The 12,340-nt window shown below is 43.2% G+C and overlaps 1 protein-coding gene across 1 annotated transcript in view; it reads left to right on the forward strand.

The window, feature by feature from the left end:
* The window catches only part of RNF17 (ring finger protein 17), a 118,499-nt gene that overhangs the window by 76,706 nt on the left and 29,453 nt on the right, over positions 1 to 12,340 (forward strand). Inside the window, exons 20-22 of the mRNA XM_047756014.1 lie at positions 3,932 to 4,159; positions 4,904 to 5,054; positions 5,199 to 5,317. Of these exons, the coding sequence (XP_047611970.1) occupies positions 3,932 to 4,159; positions 4,904 to 5,054; positions 5,199 to 5,317 (498 nt within the window). The remainder of the gene's footprint in view (positions 1 to 3,931; positions 4,160 to 4,903; positions 5,055 to 5,198; positions 5,318 to 12,340) is intronic.

Raw genomic sequence — 12,340 nt, forward strand, 5'->3', positions numbered from 1 at the left:
TGAATGCACCAACATCCATACTATAGTAGTGCCAGAAGGAGAAGAGAGAAGGAGACAGAAAAAATATTCCAAGAGATAATAGCCAAAAACTTCCCTCACATGGGGAAGGAATCACTCACTCAAATCCAGGAAGCACAAGTACCATATAAAATAAACCCAGGGAGGAACACCCCAAGACACATATTAATCAAACTGACCAAAAGTAAAGACAAAGAGAAAATCTTGAAAGCAGCTAGGGAAAAGAAACAAACAACATACAAGGGAACCCTGATAAGGTTATTGGCAGATTTTTCAACAGAAACTCTGCAGGCCTGAAGGGAGTGGCATGATATACTTAACGTGATGAAAGGAAAAAACCTCCAACCAAGATTATTCTCCCCAGCAAGGCTCTCATTCAGATTTGAAGGAGACATCAAAACCTTCACAGATAAGCAAAAGCTGAGAGAATTCAGCAACACTAAACCAGCCTTACAACAAATACTAAAGGAACTTCTCTAGGTAGAAAAGAACAAGAGAAGAAGGAAAGAAAAAAGAGCAGCAAAAACAAATCTAAAGCAATTAATAAAATGGCAATAAGAACATACATATCAATAATTACCTTAAATGTTAATGGACTAAACGCCCCAACGAAAAGACATAGACTGGCTGAATGGAAACAAAAACAAAACCCATATATATGCTCTCTCCAGGAGACCCACTTCACTTCTAGGGACACATACAAGTTGAAAGGGAGAGGATGGAAGAAAATATTTCATGCAAACGGGGAGCAAAAGAAAGCTGGAATAGCAATACTCATATCAGACAAAATAGACTTTAAAATGAAGAATATTTTCAGGGACAAAGAAGGACATTACATAATGATCAAAGGATCAATCCAAGAAGAAGATGTAACAATTTTAAATATCTACGCACCCAACACAGGTTCACCACAATATATAAGGCAGCTGCTAACAACCTGAAAAGGACGAATCGACAATAACACAATCATAGTCGGGGACTTTAACACCTCACTTACAGCAATGGACAGATCAACCAGACAGAAAATCAATAACGAAACACAGGCCCTGAATGAAGCATGAAGCCAGATGGACTTAAGAGATATTTATAGGACATTCCATCCAAAAGCAACAGAATACACATTCTTCTCAAGTGCACATGGAACATCCTCTAAGATTGATCATATCCTGGGCTACAAATCCAACCTCGGTAACGTTAAGAAAATTGAAATCATATCAAGCATCTTTCCCAACCACAATGCTATACGACTGGAAATCAACAACAAGACAAAAACTGCAAAAAACACAAACACATGGAGACTCAACAACATGCTGCTGAACAACCAATGGATCAGTGGATCACTGAAGAAATCAAAGAGGAAATTAAAAAATACCTGGCAGCAAATGACAACGAAGATATGACACTCCAAAACCTATGGGATGCAGCAAAAGCCGTTCTAAGAGGAAAGTTTATAGCAATACAAGCCTACCTCAGGAAACAAGAAAAAGCTCAAATAATCAAGCTAACTTTACATCTAAAGCAGCTCGAGAGAGAACAGGCAAGACCTAATGTTAGTAGAAGGAAAGAAATCATAAAGATCAGAGCAGAAATCAATGAAATAGAAACAAAGAAAACCGGAGAAAAGAGCAATGAAACGGAAAGCTGGTTCTTTGAAAAGATCAACAAAATTGATAAACCCCTAGCCAGACTTATCAAGCAAAAAAGAGAGAGGACTCACATCAATAAAATTAGAAATGAAAAAGGGGAAGTAACAACGGACATCACAGAAATACAAAGGATCATAAGAGACTACTATTTGCAACTATATGCCAAAAAAAAAGGAAAACCTAGAAGAAATGGACAAATTCTTAGAAAAGTGCAATATTCCTACACTAAACCAAGATGAAATAGCAAAGATGAACGGGCCCATCACAAGAACTGAAATTGAAACTGATTAAAAAACTTCCAACAAACAAAAGTCCAGGACCAGATGGCTTCACAGGCGAATTCTATCAAACATTTAAAGAAGGAAAATGGAGCTGGAGGAATCAGGCTCCCGGACTTCAGACTATACTACAAAGCAACAGTCATCAAAACTGCATGGTACTGGCACAAAGACAGAAATATGCATCAGTGGAACAGGATAGAAAGCCCAGAATTAAACCCATGCACTTACAGCCAACTCATCTATGACAAAGGAGGCAAGAATACACAATGGAGAAAGGACAGCTTGTTCAATAAGTGGTGCTGGGAAAACTGGACAGCCACATGGAAAAGAATGAAATTAGAACACTCCCTAACACCATACACAAAAATCAACTCCACATGGATGAAAGACCTAGATATAAGACCAGACACTATCAAACTCCTAGAGGAAAACATAGGCCAAACACTCTCTGACATAAACGACAGCAACATCTTCTCAGCTCCACCTATCAGAGTATTGACAACAAAAACAAAAATAAACAAATGGGGCCTAATCAAACTTCAAAGTTTCTGCACGGCAAAGGAAACCCTAAACAACACAAAAAGACAACCCACAGAATGGGAGAAAATCTTTGCAAGTGAATCCACTGACAAGGGATTGATCTCCAAAATTTATAAACACCTTCTGCAGCTCCATAGCAAAGAAACAAACAAGCCTGTCCAAAAACGGGCAGAAGCTCTAAACAGACAGTTCTCCAAAGAAGACATACAGATGGCCAAGAAACACATGAAAAGATGTTCAACATCACTCATTATTAGAGAGATGCAGATCAAAACCACGATGAGGTACCACCTTACACCAGCCAGAATGGCCATCATCCAAAAGTCTACCAACAGTAAGTGCTGGAGAGGGTGTGGAGAAAAAGGAACCCTAGTACACTGTTGGTGGGATTGTACATTGGTGCAACCACTGTGGAAAGCAGTATGGAGATTCCTCAGAAAACTAAACATAGAACTACCATTTGACCCAGCAATCCCACTCCTGGGCATCTACCCAGAGAAAACCATGACTCCAGCGTTCATTGCAGCACTATTTATAATAGCCAAGACATGGAAACAACCTAAATGTCCATCGACAGAGGAGTGGATCCAGAAGATGTGGTACATACACACAATGGAATACTACTCAGCCATTAAAAACGACAAAATACCGGCATTCTTAGCAACCTGGATGGACCTAGAAACGATCATGCTAAGTGAAGTCAGCCGTACAATGAGACACCAACATCCAATGCTTTTACTGACATGTGGAATCTGAAAAAAGGACAGACGGAACTTCTTTGCAGAGCAGATGCTGACTCACAGACATTGAAAACCTTATGGTCTCTGGAGGAGACAGTTTGGGGGGTGGGGGGGTGTGCCTGGGCTGTGGGATGGAAATCCTGTGAAATTAGATTGTTATGATCATTATACAACTACAGATGTGATAAATTCATTTGAGCAATAAAAAAATAAAAAATATATATATCAAGAAAATAAAAGGGAAAATAAATTTTGACATTGTGTCACTAGAATGTGAGCTAATCTGATTTATTAAACATTTGAAACATTTTATTCAATAATTTTGTTTGTGAACACATTTTAATAGCAATTGTATGCCACATGTATTCCTTTTGGCAAACGGATTGGCAGTTTTTAGTTGAGAATATTCAGGCTATCAAAAAAAACAATTTTATCCTTTGTGAGTAGAAAATATCAATGGGAAATGGCAAAATTTATGAGCACAGTTGGTATTTTAAACTATGCTTTTAAAATAAAAAGTTTGGCTTTGATGTTGCAGGCTTTTTTTCTTTGGGTCATAAAGAACTTTAAAAAAAGACTAAAATTGCTGTTGATGTCAAAACTGCAAAGCGGTGTATCATAGGTAGCTCATCTCTAGATCTAAGCAAATAACAAACAGATATTTTGCTAACTACTCTTTCTGCTAATGGGCTTTATTATTTTTTAGATACACAATCAAAGATAATTCCAAGAAGCATACTGAAGTATGGGATCCTTCTCCAGAAGAGATTATTTCAAATGAAGTAAACAGGTTAAATCCCGTATTTGCAAAATCTCTACCTGACGAGAATCTCCAGTCGCTTTATAATAAGGAACTGCCTGTGTACATCTGTAATGTAATGTCTCCTGAGAAGATTTATGTTCAGTGGTTATTAACAGAAAATTTACTTAATAGGTATAACATACAAGGAGAACATTTATTGCATATCGTTTTATTCTTTTTCTGTATTTAATTTTTTGGAGGATCTAGAAGTCACAAATGGAGAATTTCAAAAGTACAAAATGATTTCAGCTAAACATTCACTAAAACATGATTAAAAGTAGGGTGTTCCCCTGTGGGGCAGTAGGTTACAACTGTGGTCTGGGTTGGATCCTTGACCCAGGAAGTTGCACATGCTGCAGAAGCAGCCAGAAAAAAATCAGTTAAAAGTATACAAATAGTGTCTTTACGATGATCTGCACTGTGTGGGGATTTATAAATTCCATAGATGCTTACTGAGCACCTGTTATTTGACAGCCGGTATTATAGGTGTTGGGGATACAGTGGCTAAACAAGGACAGTTTGTGTGTCATGAGCTTAAATGCTGCTTAGAGAGCGTGAACAAGTGCACCATGTAATGCCGCCGAAGATGATAAAGGCAGTAGAGAAACACCAAGCAGCTGGGGAGGAAAACCTCACAGGTGGAGTGACCCTTGAGATGGGTCCCGAGGGAGAGGGAGTGAGCCCTGAGGATGTCTGCGGAGGAGGGGAGCTGGCTCAGCACCCTGCCGTGGAGAGAGGCTTGGGAAAGCTCGGGAGAGCAGGGTTCCGCTTGGGCTGGAGTAGAATGAGGAAGGGACAACAGAAGAAGCATCTTGCTGGAGAGTTACGTGTTATGTGAAGAGGCTTAGAGAGTTAAGTTTTTTCTTCTTTACATAGTTTGGGAGAAAAGATGGTCGCTGCTTATGAAAACTCAACGTGGAAACCCGTTAAATGGGAAAACGACATGCACTGTGCGGTTAAGATCCCAGATAAAAATCAGTGGCAGAGAGGCCAGATCATCAGGATGGTTACAGACACGTTGGTAGAGGTGAGTGCGGATTTAAAAAACGTAGTCATGAAAGTGAAAAATAATAAAGTTTGTGCTTTTATCCAGTTTTTATTATGCTTCTCAGTTTGCAAAAAATAATTCAAGTACTGTCTTGCCGTGGACCTAAAGTTGTCGTTTTCACAGGTCCTGCTGTATGACGTGGGTGTTGAACTGGCGGTGAACATCAGCTGTTTAAGGGAGCTTCGGGAAGATCTGAAGACGATGGGAAGGTTGTCTTTGGAATGCTCTCTTGCTGACATAAGGTAGTTTTTAGCTGAGTAAATTTTTCTCATTATTGAATATGATTTTCAAGATTTTTCTTTTTGGATGGGTTTTCATTCCACTGACAGAGTCTGAAATTTTTGTAAGATTTAGTTAATTTTAAGGATTTAAGAAGCAGGATAGATAAAAATGTGCAGCACATCAACTTTGATGGTGTTAAGGAAATGGAGATGGGTGATACCTACACTCAGGTCTCTGGGTAGAGTCCAAACTGTGAAGGTAAAAAAAAAAAACTTGAGAAACACAAGCAGATAGAAATAAAATATTTCATAAACTTAGAATTGCATGGAGAGCTAAAAATGTATAAATTACCAAAAAGAGTGCATCAGGAGTCTGGGAAATGGCATAGCATAGGTTTAGAGTCTGCTAGAATCCTACCATCAGCGCATAGTCCTGGATGCAGATCTACAGACTGCATGGTCAGCATCTACAACAAAAGTAGGCAACAGGGCGCCCGCCACCCCCAGCCCCCAGCGCAAGCAGGAAGGGTGCCCCACCTTCCAGACCCTGTGGTTATCCCGTTTGCGGGGGAGGATGGGGAGGGAACGCTGCTGGGATTCTCACAGGTCTGAGGATCGGAAGTGGCAACAGTATGTCACCAATGCATTCCAGCCAGTTTGAGAACAGCGATCAAAACGGAGGTTGTGAGGCCGGTGCTCTGGAACAGGCTGACGGTTCACCGTGCTGGGCCTGCTGAGCCATACAGGCTGCCTTCCGGGACCCCACCCCGAGCAACTCTGGGAAGGGAGCCTGGTTTGAGCAAGACAGCCAGTGGGGCAAAGGAGAGAAAGATGCAAATGAAAGTAGGGAGAGGAGCAAAGTGTGATGCCCTAGTGTCTGTCACTTTGGGAAAACAGCACAAGAGTTCTAGAGCCATGAAGCTAGAAGAGGTTAGGGTCAAATCCCGTACAAATTATCATGAGAAGAAAAGAATAAGGAACCGCATAATACCCTTGAGTCAGTGGAGTTCATGGAAAAGACCTGCTCACCCAACAGCGATGTTTCGGAGTAGACTCAACCGTGCGGAAAATGGTAGACGCCATGAAGAACAACGTAAAACGGAAGTAGGAGAACTCAAGCAAGACCAGTTACAGCCAAAGGAAGACTTGAAAAGAGGGGTGACAGCACTCAGGAAGGACAAGGAAGTCGTCTCAGAAATGTAGACCAGACTAGAACACACACACACAGACACGTAATAGAAAATGTCTTACGAGCAATACAAGATTAGGAGGACAGATTCTTTTTAATTAAAAAATAGAAACCCAGGGCACCAAAAAGATACCTAAAATAGACAAAGACCCAGTATACACACTAGTAGGAACTTCAAAGAAGAAAACTAAAATAGAACAAAACAAATATGAAAAACACAATTCCAAAAAGTGTTCCTGAAATGAAAGACTATTTAAAAACATGCGTTGAGAAGTTCCTGTCATGGCTCAGCAGAAACGAATCCGACTAGGAACCATGAGGTTGCAGGTTTGATCCCTGGCCCCGCTCAGTGGGTTAAGGATCTGACACTTCCCTGAGCTGTGGTGTAGGTCGCAGACACGGCTTGGATCTGGCGTTGCTGTGGCTGTGGTGTAGGCCAGCAGCCACAGCTCTGATTCGACCCCTGGCCTGGGAACCTCCATATGCTGCAGGTGCAGCCCTAAAAAAAATAAAAATAAGTATTGGAAGGGCACACTCCTTGTCTTGGGAAGTCAGTTCAGGAATGACAACACGGGGAGATTATCTGCTAAAATTACTGATTCACTGGAGAAGTAAAATAACCGTCAGCACCAAAACTTTATGTCAGAAGGTAATAGAATAACCTTTAAAAAATACTCAAAATGGCAAACGGTGGGTTTTATGTCCAGCCAACTGACCTTCAGATGTAAAGATCACAGAAATGTGATTTGACCACTCAGGGAGAACTGTTTCCAGGAGCCCTTCCTGAGGACTCTGTGAGGACAAGCTGTGGATAACCCGTAAGACACGAGGGGATTCGACAGAAGGACGATGATGAGCGTTCCGTTTACCAGGATTAAGTGATCGCTCTTCTGGAAGCAGGGTCGCATGCAGGGAGATGTGGCACAGTTTCAGAGCATGGGAGGAGAAAGAGTATGTATGAGAAGCTGCATAAGCTCACTGTTGTCCAACTGGAGTTAACTGGGAGTAAGCACTTCAGATAAGTTGGGAAAGAGAGAGCTTACTAATACTGATTTAATGGTGGAACTGTATTACTACTTTATATGGAGAAATCAGTGAAAATAGGAAGACGGCGTGAACTGTGTGCAGTGGGGTCTTAGCTTCTCAGAGAGGAACTGTTTCAGATGGCTTTAAAACACAGACTGTGCGTGCTTACCAGAATATATCCCAAGGACAAAAATTACCACCCCCAAAAAAGTCATCGCCTGTGGGCATCAGTCCCAGAGCTGGTTGCAGTGTCCCTGAAACTGTGGTGTGTGCGCTGTGGGATAACTCGAAAGAGTGCTCATGCGTTTATCAGGAAGAACAGAGGTGGTTGGTAGATGGTAAAAATGTAACATCAGGTTACCTTGTGCTCCCGATTGTGAATTAGAAATAATAGTAGAAACTCATAATGTATTTTAACTGTAAAAAGTATATGTATTTTTAGCCTTGTAACATGAAGGAGCCAGTAGCAGTGAGCTATGCTGGTGCACAAATTGTGGTCTCCAGATAGCATTTCCCACTCAGAGAAATTGGTTTTCTTTGGGGAAAGATTTGATTCCAGGTCTTGGGCAGGAAATGTACAACATGAGCCTAGAATATCTTGACATAGCGAAAAGCAGTGTGTCCGTGCTGGATGGACAGGTGAGATGACAGAAAGACTGAAGGAGCCAATCTGAAGAAACTTCCACTCACCGAAGATGGGACAGTTTGAACAACAGTAGGATGATTATCGTCATGTTTCAGAGCATTTGCTATAAACCCCTAGGCTTATAGAATGATTTTTTAAAAAATCTTATTGCTAACTTTTCGAGGATCCTAGGGAACCAACATCTCTTTGTTCTGAAAAATCGGTAAATAAGGGAAATGAGCACTTTCCTTGTGTGCAGTCTGTCTGTATTTCAAAGTAATCAAATAGATAAGGGCAAGTTCTTTCTAAGTATTCCAGCTGACAAAGGAAGAATGCTATCACTGGAACACCACCATTTTACAACCCCCATAAACTAAGGGGTCTAATCGTTGGTGGCTGCTGACCTCCCCAGGAGAATCAGACATGAGCTTCCTCTGTCAAGGGCACAGTACTGTCTGCATAGTATTGCTGAACAAAGAAACATGCAAACCCGAATCTGACCAAGACTCTAGACCTGACTATGAATTTGAAGGAAATACAGGGCAGGGGAACACGGGGACACCCTGAGAATGCTGACGATGTAGCAGTCAGCCACATTCAAGCCATGGAAGCTGCAGAGCAGACAGCAGCTCAGTTATTCAGCAGAAAACTGCAGGGGAAGAGATGGAAGGACATTGCGGGTACATTGTCCGCTTGGGAAGCGTGGACCGCGCTTGCGTTACCGGTCCAGGCTGTCACTGAACATTGTCTAAACGGTCGAGATTAGTGAGTTACTAAATTTTAGTTTATTTTTTGTTTTTGCTTTGTAGAGCCACACCCTCGGCATATGGAGGTTCCCAGGCTAGGGGTCCAATCGGAGCTACAGCTGCCGGCCTACAGCACAGCCACAGCCACAGCCACGCGGGATCCGAGCCGTGTCTGCAACCTACACCACAGCTCACGGCAACGCCGGAGCCTTAACCCACTGAGTGAGGCCAGGGATCGAACCTGCGTCCTCATGGTTCCTCGTCGGATTCGTTTCTGCTGCGCCACGACGGGAAGTCCTGTTTTAAGTCGGTCGTTACATTGTCCCTCCTCGCCCCATGTTTTATACTTCGAGGGACACATTTTACATCTTTTTATTTTAGTCTTCCCTTAAGTAAATGTTGTAATTTTAGTTATTTTTGCTTCTTTGGCCTCTCTAACATTTCAGCATTCATGCTTGCTTTGCAAGTAGTTGGTTCACTACTTTTAATGTAGTTGCCATCGTCAGTGAGATTATCACTTGCGTGTGTTTTCTTATTGTTAATCAGTGGCATTTCTTCTCGGCTTAATTCCTCTAACATTTCTTGTAGGGCCAGTTTAGTGAGGATGCACTCCTTTAGCTCTGGCTTGTCTGGGGTACTCCTCATCTCCCTTCAACGCTGAAGGAAACATTGCTAGGTAGAGATTTCTTAGTTGGAAGTTTTTTCCTTTTCAGCAGTTGGACCATATCATGCCACTCTTGTTTGATCTTTAAAGTTTGTTTACAAGAAATAGCAACAACAACAACAAAAAAAAAGACAAAAGACAAAAAAAAAGAAAAAAAGGAGTTCCCGTCGTGGCACAGTGGTTAACGAATCCGACTAGGAACCATGAGGTTGTGGGTTCGGTCCCTGCCCTTGCTCAGTGGGTTAACGATCGGGATCCGGCATTGCCGTGAGCTGTGGTGTAGGTTGCAGACGCGGCTCGGATCCTGCGTTGCTGTGGCTCTGGCGTAGGCCGGTGGCTACAGCTCCGATTCAACCCCTAGCGTGGGAACCTCCATGTGCCGCGGGAGCGGCCCAAGAAGTAGCAACAACAACAACAACAAAAAAAGGCAAAAGACAAAAAAAAAGTTTGTTTAAAAATCTGTTGATAGCCTCATGGGGATTCCTATGTGCATCACCAGTTGTTTCTTCTCCTGCTTTTAGGATTTTCTCTTTATCCTTAACTTTTACAATTTTAATTATAATGAGCCTCCATGTAACCCTTTGTGTTCATCTTGCTGGAGCCCTCGCAGCTTCCCGGACCTGGAGGTCTGTTTCCTTCCCCAGGTTAAAGAAGTTTTAGCCAGTGTTTCTTCAGACAGTTTTTTTGGCTCTTTGTCTCTCTCTCTCCTTCTTCTGGGACTCCTATAATGCAGGTGTCATTCTACTTGATGTTGTCCCAAAAGTCCCTTAAGGTCCCCTCACTCTTATTTTTTCATCCTTCGTGGCTGGGTGAGTTCCAGTACTCAGCCTTGTGCTTTCTGACACACTCTTCCTCCTCCCCAGCCTGCTGGGGGTTTTTTGGGGTTGTTGGTTTTTTTTGGGGGGAGGTGCCTTTTGTCTTCTTAGGGCTGCACCCACGGTATTTGGAGGTTCCCAGGCTAGGGGTTAAAGTGGAGCTGTAGGCACTGGCCTACACCACAGCCACAGCAATGCTGGATCCTGAACCCACTGAGTGAGGCCAGGGATCGAACCCACAACCTCATGATTCCTAGTTGGATTCGTTTCCACTGCACCACAAAGGGAACTCCCCAGTCTGCTGTTGAACCTCTCTGGTGCATCTTTCATTCAGGTGCAGCTTCTCGTTGGTACTTTGTCATATTCTCTGTCCCTCTGTCGAAGTTCTCACAGTGTTCATCCATTCTGATCCTGAGTTTGGAGAGCACATTGATGATAGTAACTTTTAAGCATTTATCAGGTGGATTACTTTATTTAGTTATTTTTCGTAGGTTTTCATCTTGTTCTTTGGTTTGGAACATACTCCTCTGCCTCCTCATTTTGCCTCATTCTCTTTGTTCCTACAGATTAGGTAAATCACTGTCTCTTCCTGTCTTGAAAGAGTAGCCTTATTTAGGAGCTGCACCGTGGGGCCCAGATGTACAGTCCTGCCTGCCACCGCAGCCTGGCACTCAAGGTGTGTCCCCTCTGTGGGCTGTGTGCGCCCTCCTGTTGGGCACTTCTACAGGGCACAGGAGGGCAGGGTTGCTAGGATGGCTTGGAGGCCCAGCTGAGGCCCCAGGATGGGCAGGGCTTTGAGCAGGGCAGACCCACTGGTACTAACACGTTAGGGGGAACTTTGAGTGCTGGCTTTAGCAAGATGCCTGCAATGACAAAAAGGGCACCTGCTAGTGTCTCCATCCCTGGGAGGCATTGCAGCTGGTCTCTGCTTTTCTAGCAGATGCTTTACTGTTTAATAAGAGGGTCCATGCATTGTTCAGTCTGGTGTTTTGCACTTGTTTTAGGTTAAGTCTGGCACAGGCCTTTTAAGAACAGGTGTTCTAGGGAGTTCCCATCGTGGCTAAGTGGTTATCGAATCCAATGAGGAACCATGAGGTTGTGGGTTCAATCCCTGGCCTCGCTCAGTGAGTTTAGGATCTGGCGTTGCCATGAGCTGTGGTGTAGGTTACAAGCATGGCTCGGATCTGGCGTGGCTGTGGCATAGGCTGGCGGCTACAGCTCTGATTAGACCCCTAGCCTGGGAACCTCCACATGCCACGGGAGCAGCTCTAAAAAGACAGGGGAAAAAAAAGAACAGGTTTTCTATTCCCTGCAGTTCTCTGGTTTTCCTGGTCATATTCCCTGTTGATTTTCAGAGCCAACAGGGAATCTGGGGGCTCCTCTCTTCTGCTAGGGGGCCTCACATAGAGCTCGAATCCCTTGCTCCTCGGTGAAGAGTTCCAGCCTCTGTGACCCCTCCTGATGGTGGATCTCTGCAGCTGGGGGGCCCTTTCCTTGCTGAGGATGTATCTCTGCCTCTCCTGCCTTTCGTGATGCTGCCCTTTTCCCCTTTGTCGTGGAGGCTCTGTTCATTGTTAGGACAAAATTCTGTCCACTCTTGGTTGTTCCCAGGATTGTAGAGAAGGCGTTGCTGTAGACACTTTGAACTCCATGTGAGGGGCTGCAAAGGAACACTGCTGTCTCCAGAGTCTGGCAATGGCTGAACTCAGTCTTGTCTGGACCCTGTGTTAATTGCCTCTTAACGGGTGTCATCTTACTTCATCATCACAGCAAACCTTTAAGCTCTAGATGGTTTCTTAAATGAAATCTTCATGAAGATAAGGAACTTCCAGATGGCATGGATGTGGGCCCAAACAAAAAAACTTAAAACATACCTAGTTTTTGAAGGGTTCTCAATGTAGCCTCAGAGCAGATGTATGTAAGTTAGCATGTGATTTGGACCATAAGTAGAAAAGAGGCTATGAAAATGCTGAAGAAAA

Source organism: Phacochoerus africanus, chromosome 13 (assembly GCF_016906955.1).
Source record: "Phacochoerus africanus isolate WHEZ1 chromosome 13, ROS_Pafr_v1, whole genome shotgun sequence".
NCBI lineage: Eukaryota > Metazoa > Chordata > Mammalia > Artiodactyla > Suidae > Phacochoerus > Phacochoerus africanus.